At 40.3% G+C, this 10,946-nt stretch overlaps 1 protein-coding gene across 1 annotated transcript; it reads right to left on the minus strand.

The window, feature by feature from the left end:
• Positions 1 to 3,073: 3,073 nt before the first annotated feature.
• LOC112138026 (myosin-16) lies at positions 3,074 to 6,279 on the minus strand. The gene has a single exon (XM_024260587.2). It carries the CDS (start codon positions 5,929 to 5,931, stop codon positions 3,145 to 3,147), a length of 2,787 nt encoding a protein of 928 aa, XP_024116355.1. The 5' UTR covers positions 5,932 to 6,279; the 3' UTR covers positions 3,074 to 3,144.
• Positions 6,280 to 10,946: the final 4,667 nt, after the last annotated feature.

Raw genomic sequence — 10,946 nt, forward strand, 5'->3', positions numbered from 1 at the left:
TTTCATATGAAGACGGGGGCCGCAAATTATCATCCTGCGGGCCGCAGATGGCCCGCGGGCCGCGAGTTTGAGACCCCTGATTTAGAAGAAAACAGCCTGGTACTTCTGGTGTTTCTAGTTCTTTTGTCGTATTTGACTTAAAGAGGTTTCCCCCGAAGCTTTTTCATAAATAGTCCTTGAGTTAAAGTTACTGGTCTCACCGGTAAACAAAGCAGCTTCACATGGGCTTCTGGGCAAAATTACCGTAATACCCAGAAAAAGAAAGGGCAAGGTCTCAGCTTTCAGAAACTGTTGGAATTTTTAAAATAGAGCAAACCGTTCAGGAATTATGGTAATTCAAAGAGCACTAGTCCAAATGTGTTGCGGGCAAAACGCTCGGTTGCAAAACAAACACGACTTCCAAAGACACATTTGGCGGGTGAAAAGATAGCCTTCGGTGGGCCAAATTTGGCCCACGGACCCCACTTTGGGCACCCATGATATAAAGCAATATATGGCAGTATAAATCACAATGTATGAATTGGTATATTTCAATATTAGAAAACGGTATGTTACAATTGGAACCATGAATTATAAAAGTATCAGAGACAGGTGTGTTCAAATAAATTGACAATATTTATTAATCACACAGTATTTCATGTTTAGCATGCACATGCTAAAAACCAGTTTGCTGCCAAGCAGAAATTACGGTGGTGTTTTGTGTCCAGAAGGAGAAGTGCGGGGCCCTACTATTGTTCCACATTATTTCTCACTACAGAGTTCCAGAACATTTGATAGACTCTGAAGAACTGAAAATGGTCATTTGTTGGATTTGCTTCATTAGGAGGTCATATTTACTGAAATCAAAAGCTATTTTAATCACAAACACCTCCATAGGTCAAGTTACATTTGAACATAGAACCCTTATTTTCTAGCAGCTTCACACTTCTTGCATCCGTTGAACTTGTGAGTTTTTGGAAACCCACCTAGACCACAGCATTGCTTTATTCTCAGACCGCAGCAGGAGCAGGACCCAGAACCTGTTAAAAGAAAAAAAAGGTTTTGACTTTTCATTGTTATTGTTGCAAATCACTTATATTGAATATGATGAACATTAGTGGTGTAGTTTGATTATTTTAATAAGCTACATGACTGGTTAAGATCTGAGATTTCAGACCGTTGAAATACAGATGTGACCACAGAGTGAACCCCCAGTGTTGCTCACTGTGGTCGAAGGAGCGCTCAATGAGTTTCTGTGTTTACTCAGACAAACCAAAACTTAGAGAGAACATTGTTCACAAGTTCATTCATCTTCTTGTACGCTTTATCCCTTTCGGGGTCATGGGGGTGCTGGAGCCTAACCCTAACCATTGATGGACGAAGGTGGGATATATCCTGGACAGCTCGCCAGTCTGTCTCAGGGCCTCAATCACACCCATTCACTCTCACATCCACACCTAGGGGCAATTTAGAGTCACCAATTGATAGAGTTGTACATACATTTATCTCATATTTGCTTTGTATGATTTTAACCTCTTTTCTCTTTCTGCTCATTTGAGGTCGTGCTCAGCTGGTATCTGGAAGGTTGCAGTCATCCTAAGCTGAAGGCTGTCTGGAGGCTGACACATTACAGATACTCGAAGATGCTGACGCAGACCTATTGCATTGAACTAAGACAATAATGATAGTAGAACCAGTTTGAGGCTGTTTTTCCTTCCACACCTTGAGAGCAGCAAATGTAAATAAAATAAGACCGCCCCTGAAAGGTTATAAATATGGAAACCCTGAACCAAGATCTTCAGAGCGGGTGGAGACTGGTTTGAACATTCTCTGTCTGTTCTCCTTGTGCAAGTAAAATCTGATTTAAGAACTGACCCCTCTCTTGTCTTCCTTTCAGAGAAATGTTTCAGGTTGTTTGAACCTAACACCAATGAACCTATGAAGCATGTTTTTGGACGGTGGGAGGAAGCCGGAGTCCCCGGTGAAAACCCACACATGCACGGGGAGAACATGCAAACTTCACACAGAAAGGTCCCAGTTGATCTGAAAGATCCAGCAGCTGGGATTTGAACCGGGACCTTCTTGCTGTGAGGCAAGAGCGCTAACCACTGTTCATGAGGTTAGCGCTTTTGCCAAGTTCATTTTTTTTAACTCTCACACAATCCCTCTGCATTTATCCGGACTTGGGACCGGCACAAGAGGGCACTGCAATTTGACCCCTTGTGGTTGCATTACACACTCACACACACCCCCACACACCCACACACATCCCCACACACTCACACACATAATTTTATTGTTATTTTTTTTTCCCAAATATGTAAAATCTCTCTGTTATTCATGTGTTACTACTTAGTAAAATTTGACAACAAACCTTTACTCTATATTTTTTAATAAAATGTAACTAAAACTAATACAATCAACGTGACTAAATTGTGACTAAAACTAAATCTTACTTTAGTCCAAAGACTATAACTAAAACTAAATCTTACTTTAGTCCAAAGACTATGACTAAAACTAAATCTTGACTAAAATTGAACACTGCCACACACACACATATTTTTATTTGTTTTTTTTTTCTCCAAATAAGTAAAATCTCTGTGTTATTCGTGTGTTCCTACAAAGTAAAATTTGACAGCAATGCTTTCCCATTACTCTATATTTTTTTCGACTAAATTTCTACTGTAATTTAGTCGACTAAAATTTAACTAAAACTAATAGAATCAACATGACTAAATTGTGACTAAAACTAAATCTTACTTTAGTCCAAAGACTTTAACTAAAACTAAATCTTACTTTAGTCCAAAGACTATAACTAAAACTTAATCTTACTTTAGTCCAAAGACTTTAACTAAAACTAAATCTTACTTTAGTCCAAAGACTTTAACTAAAACTAAATCTTACTTTAGTCCAAAGACTATAACTAAAACTAAATCCTACTTTAGTCCAAAGACTATAACTAAAACTTAATCTTACTTTAGTCCAAAGACTATAACTAAAACTAAATCTTACTTTAGTCCCAAGACTATAACTAAAACTAAATCTTACTTTAGTCCAAAGACTTTAACTAAAACTAAATCTTGACTAAAACTGAACACTGACAGACACACACACATGTTTTTTTATGTTTTTTTATTTTTATTTTTAAATTCAGGACTGCCTAAATTAGTTTTTTTTTTTGTTTGTTTTTGGTCTGGCACCCAGATGGTTTCCAAGTGCACCTCTGTATTGCTGGAACCTGTTGGTATTTTCTCTGATCTTAGATGGTTCCTCCAACACAGGCTGACTTGCTTTTGGAGCAGGAGTGTGTCCTGTAGCAGTTGTGAATGGAGCTTGTAGAGGGGGGGGGCTCTCAGTATGCGCTGGTTCTTGTTCATGCTTTGAGACTTTGTCTATGGCTGCTAAGTACTCAGCCATCGGCCTGGAGTCCTGGGGCTGCTGTGAAAGCTCCTCGTTCTGCTGCTTGAGTCTCTGGACTTCACTCTCCAAAGCCTTTTTATCATTTTGCAGAGAAGAAATCTGTCGAGTCACTTCAGTGTCTTTCCTATATAGCTCTACGTACAATTCGTTTAGTACGCTGGTTTGATCCCGCAGAAGCTGGATCGTTTCAGCGTCTTTTCTGGTTTTCTGTTCCAGGATTTCTGCAGTGCATCTAAACTTTGCCCGGTGTTCTCCCCTTACTAAGTAATACTCCAGTCTTGTGCTAAATAGCATGGAGTTGAGGGATTGTCTTCGATCCATTAAAGTTTTCAACTCGGCTTTTGTTGCAGTAACTTTGCCTTCGAGTTCATTCAAATGTTTGAGTTTTCCCTCAAACTCTTCTATTTCTTTGACAAGAGCTTGATTTTCCTGTTCCAATTTCAGATATTTGAAAAGGTTTTGATCACGTTGGCCTCCCAGTTGTAAACGTTGTTCTTGCTTCTTTTCAAAGTTTTCCCGGCGGACCTTCAGTTCTTTGGCAAGTTTTTCATTTTTCTTTTCCAAATTGAGAGAATTTTCTTTTGCCTGAACATCTTCCTGTTGTATTTTAAGGAGCAGTTGTTGCTCGTTTTTGAAGCTTTCCTGGAGGAACATCAGTTCTATGGCAAGTTTTTCATTTTTCTCTTCCCAATTGAGAGAATTTTCTTTTGCCTGAAGATACTCTGGTTGTAGTTTGAGGAGCTGTTCTTGCTCCTTTTTAAGGTGGTCCCGTTTCTCCGTGAGGTCAGCGTTAGTTTGTTGCAGTCCATCGAGGTTGGTGGTGATCTGGTGGAGCTGCTGAACCCAATGTTTGGCCTCCTCACACTGCAGAGTGAGCTGAAGGATTTCAGAGTCCAGTATTGAGTTCTGGTGCTCTAGAGACTTGGTTTGGTCCAGAATGGAGGCATGGCGTTGTTTCGTTGCTGCATCCTTCTCACAATGTCTCTGGAGATCTTGTAACTGGCTCTGGAGAACAGCGTTTTTCTCTTGCAGTGTTTTGAGGCGATCTCTCTCCACCTCGACCAGCTTTTCCTCAGGTTCAAGTGCCATGATGGAGGTTTGGACCCTCTGAACCTCTTTCAGTAAATCTTGGTTCTCCTGACTCAGAGATTTGGCAGTGAGCTTGGCTTTCTCTAACTCACTGGATAACTCCTGAGGATCCCGAACTCTGGTTTGGAGTTCCTGAAGAGTTGCTTTGAGGTTGGTGTTAGTCTCAGTCAGGACGTGAATTTTTTGCTGCTGTTCCTTGCAACAGTCCTCCAGAGGTTTTTGGTCCTGGAGTTTCTTGCTGACATGTTGCAGGTCTTTTTCCAGCTGCTTGGCGATTTTGGAGGCTGATTTCTTTCCCTGCTTAAGTCCAGCGTAGGTTTCTTTAAGGTGCCTTTTGCCTTCCGGCTCAGCTGTGAGAGTTTGCAGCTGGCTGGTCGGCGAGGTCATCTCCTGGACTTTATTTTCAATCATTGAGAAATTCTGTTGGAGGGAGGTCCCCTCAACCACAGAATCAGCCATCGGCCTGGAGTCCTGGCGATGCTGAGAAAGCTCCCTGATCTGCTGCTTGAGGCGGCGGACTTCTCTCTCCAAATCATTTTTATCATTTTGCAGAGAAGAAATCTGTCGAGTCACTTCAGCGTCTTTCCTCTCTAGTTCTGAACACAATTGGTTTAGTACGGCATTGTGATCCCGCTGAGACTGGATCCGTTCAGTTTCTTTTTTGTTTTTCTCTTCCAGGACTTCTGGAGTGACTCTAAACTGTGCCCGGAATTCTCCCCTTGCTATGTAATGTTTCCGTCTTGTGCTCTTTAGCTTGGAGATCAGGGCATCTTTTTGGTCCATGACAGTTTCATGATCAGCTTTTGTTGCAGCAACTTTGTCTTCAAGTTCAGCCAAATGTTTGAGTTTTTCCTCAAATTCTTCCATTTCTTTGATAAGATCTTGAGTTTGCTGAAAGTTTTTCTCTTTCTCTGATTGGAGCAGATCTCTTTCCATCTTAAGCTGCTTTTCCTGAGGTTCAAGGGCCATGATGGAGGTTCGGACCCTCTGAACCTCTTTCAGCAAATCTTGGTTGTCCTGAATCAGAGATTTGGCAGTGAGCTTTGCTTTCTCTAACTCACTGGATAACTCTTGAGGATCCCGAACTCTGGTTTGGAGTTCCAGAAGAGTTGCTTTGAGGTTGGTGTTAGCCTTAGTCAGGAGGTAGAGTTTTTGCTGCTGTTCCTTGCAACAGTCCTCCAGACGATTTTGCTCCTGGAGTTTCTTGCTGACATCTTGCAACTCTTTTTCCAGCTCCTTGGCGAATTCGGAGGCTATTTTCTTTGCCTGTTTCACTCCAGCGAAGACTTCTTTAAGATGCTTCTTTCCCTCCAGCTCAGCAGTGAGGGTTTTCAGCTCGCTGGTCAGCAAGGTGATTTCCTGGACTTTATTTTCAATCATTGAGAAATTCTGTTGGAGGGAGGTCTCCTCAACCACAGAATCTATGGAACGGGGCAAGGACATTTTAAATAATGTAATTCTGTAGAGCGATGAAAATCGTTAAAACGAGTAGATGAAATTTTTTTGTTGGTACGAATAGAACAGGCAGAGAACCAAGCATTAGACGTATCCGGGCATGTGTGATGACGTCATCACGCATCATCATATTAAACATGTTGTAGTTGAAGATGTGTGATGATGTCATCATGTGTGATGTTGTCATCACACATCATCAGACTAAACATGCCCTGCATGCCTGTTTAGTCTGATGATGTTGTGATGTGTGATGATGTCACACAAGCCCTGGCATGTTTAAGTTGATGATGTGTATCCTGAAAGTTCTGCTGTCAGATTAAAATTAATTAGTTTGATTGCAGTATACAATCAAACTATTGTTCTTCTGTTTTTTTTATACTTCTTCTTATTCTCCTTTCTTCCGTACGTTTTTCGGCGATCCATATCTTCTGCATACTTCATCCGTTTTTTTTCATTCACGTATCAAAATGTTCAGCTTATTGAGGACATTATTTCTCTCTTCTGAAATCTATTGTGCAACTTTTTGTTTTTCAGCAATTCAACAAAATTGCTGCAACTTTTCCCATTGAAATGCATTGAGAAGGCTCAACAGCAACTTCAAATTTTCTGCAGTTGTAACTTCTGCATACTTTATGCTATTCTGAAAATTCAAACATGTACTTGTTCTACTATTTGTGGACTTTTCTGCTGTCTTTAAACAATTCAGCTGTTTGAAATTGGGCAATTTTGGACTTTTGAGCCAATTTTGGCAGTTGCGTGTGACGTCATCACTTAGAGTGAGGACAGGATAGTCTGAAAGACAAAACTTTTCTGAACAAATCGCTGTAACTCCTGAACCATTGGTCGTAGAGTCACAATTCTTTCACCAAAATGTTGCAATTTTTGTCTAGATTCGTTTAAAATCACCCTCAAAGTCATGGGTTGAGCAGTTTTTTCGCAAGAGCCCCAAGTTTGAGACAAAGTCCACCCAAAACGTCTATACTTTCCCATTGTACAGAACACAAACACTTTTTATGTTGTGAACTGTTTTTAAATTACCATTGTGAGAGCAACCTTAAACATAGAAACATGAAACGTACACAGATGATAGCCGAAAGCCTTGTGGTTCTTACAAGGGTTCAACTGTTTTGATATCTCATGTACTTTGGAAGATATAGACATTTGTTTGAAACATGTCAAATTGCCGTTTCCCCATTCGTTAACATGGAATTTTGAGGTGATAACAGGAAGGATTTACTCCTCTCACTTCAGATCATTTTCAAAAAAAGATGTTGTGTTTGACACAAATAAAACATATATTTCTAAAGTCTTCTGAGTCTGAGGTTTACAAAACTGAAAGAATTATTCTGATCGGACGTATGTTTGGCGAACAGTAGTCATTTGTTCGGAGCAAACCATGGTGCTGCAAAATCTGCTGACTCATTGTGCTCAAACTGTAGGTGCTCACCCCTCCCCTCCCCCACCTCACGCGCAGAGAGACAGTTTCAGGAGTTTGTGACCCCCCCAACTTATGAATCAGAAGTTTCAAGTTCCCCCTGCCCATTCTCGTGTTACAGTTCTTGGACAAGATACTGATAAAACTGTCTTGCCCAGTTGTCTGATGTAAATGGTAGTTATTTGATGAACTTCCATGCATTGTTACTGTAATGCTTTCTGGGCATTTGTATTTAAACTTTTGCTGAGTCAAACCACACACAATGTTCTTCACTCTAACAGCATGTAGAGCTAATTTGTCGTTTACTGAGGATTTTAAGGCTATTTTCAAGTTAAGCTAATATTTTAGCTACATGTTAGCTTTTTTGGCTATTTTAGCTTTTACTTTGGATTTTCAGGGCATTTTAGAGTTTAACCAATATTTAAGGAACATGATAGCTTTTGTGTTTAATTTAGCATCTACTGACGTTTTTAGGCTAATTTTGAATTAAGCTAATATTTTAGATACATGTTAGCATTATTTTTTAAATATTACTTGCTATTTTCAGTAATTTCTGCCTTGGTTGTGGTATTAAAAAAATCTAAACATGTACTCATTCTGCTTTTTGTGGACTGTTCTGCTGTCTTTATATAATTCTGCAACTATCTCTTCTTGATATTTTTTGGTAACGTAATTTGAATTTACACAATTTTAGGCCTTTTCAGGGTTTTTTACCACTGCAATTTTACAAGTCTCTCTTCTTGTAAGTCTCAAAGCTTATGGTTTTCAACTAACCTGGATTTTTGGGTATTCTTGTGTGTTTTTCAATTTCTGTTTTTGTGCGATGTATATACTGCCAATATTGTTTTCTTCAACAATTCCTTCTGCAAACAGTGATTTGATTTTTATGCATAAAATAGATTTTCACAATCCAACATATTCCTGCTGTAACCAGGAGTTGTGACGTGAAGGGCACTAGGACCCAGAAAAATGGCCTCACACTAGGTGTGTGGTTTGATATTGATGGGGGACGCTATTTAGTGATCCAATCTGCAGCCTGCTCACTTTAAACGCCGCTGTCGTCCAGCTTGTGTCAGGCCAATCAAGCACACTTTGTGGAGCTCCCTCGAGATTCTGGCCGTGTGTTGAAACGTCGGGTTCAAAACGTAAGGTGCGATAAACTTGCCAGCAATCCAAAATCCTGTTTAGCCTGCATAGCATTTTAAAGATTATTTTGCCTCAGGTGTGTTTGCGCTGTTGCAAGCCCCCACCTGTCAGACAGGGTGGCGTGTGGAACGCAGGAGTGAGCGTGAGCAGTTTTAATTCTTTTAACACAATTTTAGCATTTTATATTTTTAATTAACAACTTGTTTTAAAGTAAATTGTGTTTTTAGAAACTTGTGGTGTGATTAAGGCCTAGTGCCTGGAACTTTTATGGGAGGAAAGTCATGACTTGGTGTAAGTGTTTTCACTTGTAGGCTCTCTCTCTTATGTTTTGATGTGCTTTTTTTTATTTAAATATGCACTGTATCTGTTTCCAGGATTAATTGGTTGTGCTTTTAATCTGCCACTATTTTATATCGCTACATTCTTATTATGGCCCGCAGCAGCAGTCTACTGACTGCAAGGACCATATTGTTTTTGCTTAAACATTCTATCTTTCTGCGCCTTTGAGCCAAAATTTCACCCCCGCCACATGAACGAAAAGTACCTCAAAATTTTATCACACCTAGGGAAAATTGAAAATGAATTTTTGGCATGTTGCACGTGACCCCCCAAAACGATGACATCATGGCGAGCGTTTTCGTAAAAAAAATGAATGGGCCAAAAATCTCTTATGGGGCCAAAAAAAAATATTTCAAAATACGCAAACAAAAGCACGTGTCAGGGATAAGCCCAGGAACATTTGAAATTATTATGGGATGGCCACACGACCTACGGCTTGGCGGCCATCTTGTTTCAAAATAAGAAAAAAGGCGATTTTCGGGTTTTTCAACAATATGGGAAAACTGAACTTTTGTTTGTCCGATTTTCACGAAACTTGAGAATCATGTCCTCAGCCTGAGTCTACAACGACCCTAGAAGTTTGATTGACCTTTCACCTTGGGAAGATGCCGCCATCTTGAAATGTTGAAAAAAAGCACTTTTACTCAAAGCTACAAAAAGAAATACCTCCTAGGGGGTTTTATCGATTGCTATGTCACATCACTGGCCATAAATGGGAATGTACTGTAAGAAAAATGTTGGAATTAGAAGTTGTAGAATTTAAATGGCGTGCGCGTGGCGAGGTCTCAACCGCCACGGTTTTAGCTAGCTCGCATATATTTTGGGCGATTTGCGCAAAAAGGGTATTCGCACATGCGGAGGCTCAAGCTGAACGAAACGACATAACTTTTGAAACCGTAATGCTTAAAATGGTACGCAAAAAAACGTTGCGAAAAAAACTGCTAACTCAGCAAAATAAAAAAAAAGTTCGTAATTCGCGAACGAAACCAACGTGGCTTTACTGGATATATCCATGGCTAAATTTTACATTATTATGGGATGGCTCCACGACTTACCACTTGGCGGCCATTTTGTTTCAAAATCTGACATTTTGTGAACTTTAAAAAGGTGGAACTTAGCTTTTCTTTGACTGATTTTTAAGAAATTTGACCCACATGCTACTAGCTTTAGTCTTCAACGACCCCTAAAGTTTCGTTGACCTTTGACCTTGGGAAGAGCCGCCATCTTGATTTGTCCAAAAAAAACCATTGTTAGCACCAGCTTCAAACAAATATAACTTTTAGGGATATTTATCAATCATTTCCAAACGCTTTTGGCATCATTGGGAAGCTTTTGGCATAAAATATATGGTATTACAAGTTATAGATTTTGAATGGCGTGCGCGTGGTGAGTTCGCAAAAGTGGCGTAGTGTTAATACACACTCATATTTCAATGCATTGCTATGAAATTTTACAATGTTGATCCCAGGCTTAAGCTGTAACAGGTATAATATCATAGAATATGACCATATAAGGAATGTGGGCGTGGTTAGCAAACAACCTCCGTTGCAAAAGAAATCCAAAAATGTACTTTGGCCTTTGGCATGATACTAACGTCAATCTGTTCGGCGACCCCAGGTGAACAAAACATAAAATGGTTGCTATGGAGATAAAACCAACAGAAAAGGCGGCCATTTTGAAAAAAGTGCCTTTTCAAGCAATTTCTCACTTACATCACAGTCCAGCTATACAGTAAGGGGAGAGGGGGTTAGTGGTGCATAGTGGCTGCTTAGCAGGTGAGTTTGGGTCAAAGGTCCGCTTCAAGGGCAGCGATGGTGCGTTGGGGCGGGTAGCGAGTGCGGCGATGGTGCGTATGAGCGGGCGGCGAGGGAGAGGGCGGGCTGTGAGGGAGAGGGCGGCAAGGGAGTGGGCGGGTAACGACTGCGGGCCATCCAACGCCGCTTGCGTCTTTAATTTTTATTGTATTTGATTGTGCCACTCTTTTATTAGTTTTAAACCATTTTATACCTGGGCCTTTCAGCACCAGTTTTACAAAGCAGTGGTTTTACATGTAATCCCTCAAGCTGTTCTTAAGTGTGTGGTT

Source organism: Oryzias melastigma, linkage group LG21 (assembly GCF_002922805.2).
Source record: "Oryzias melastigma strain HK-1 linkage group LG21, ASM292280v2, whole genome shotgun sequence".
NCBI lineage: Eukaryota > Metazoa > Chordata > Actinopteri > Beloniformes > Adrianichthyidae > Oryzias > Oryzias melastigma.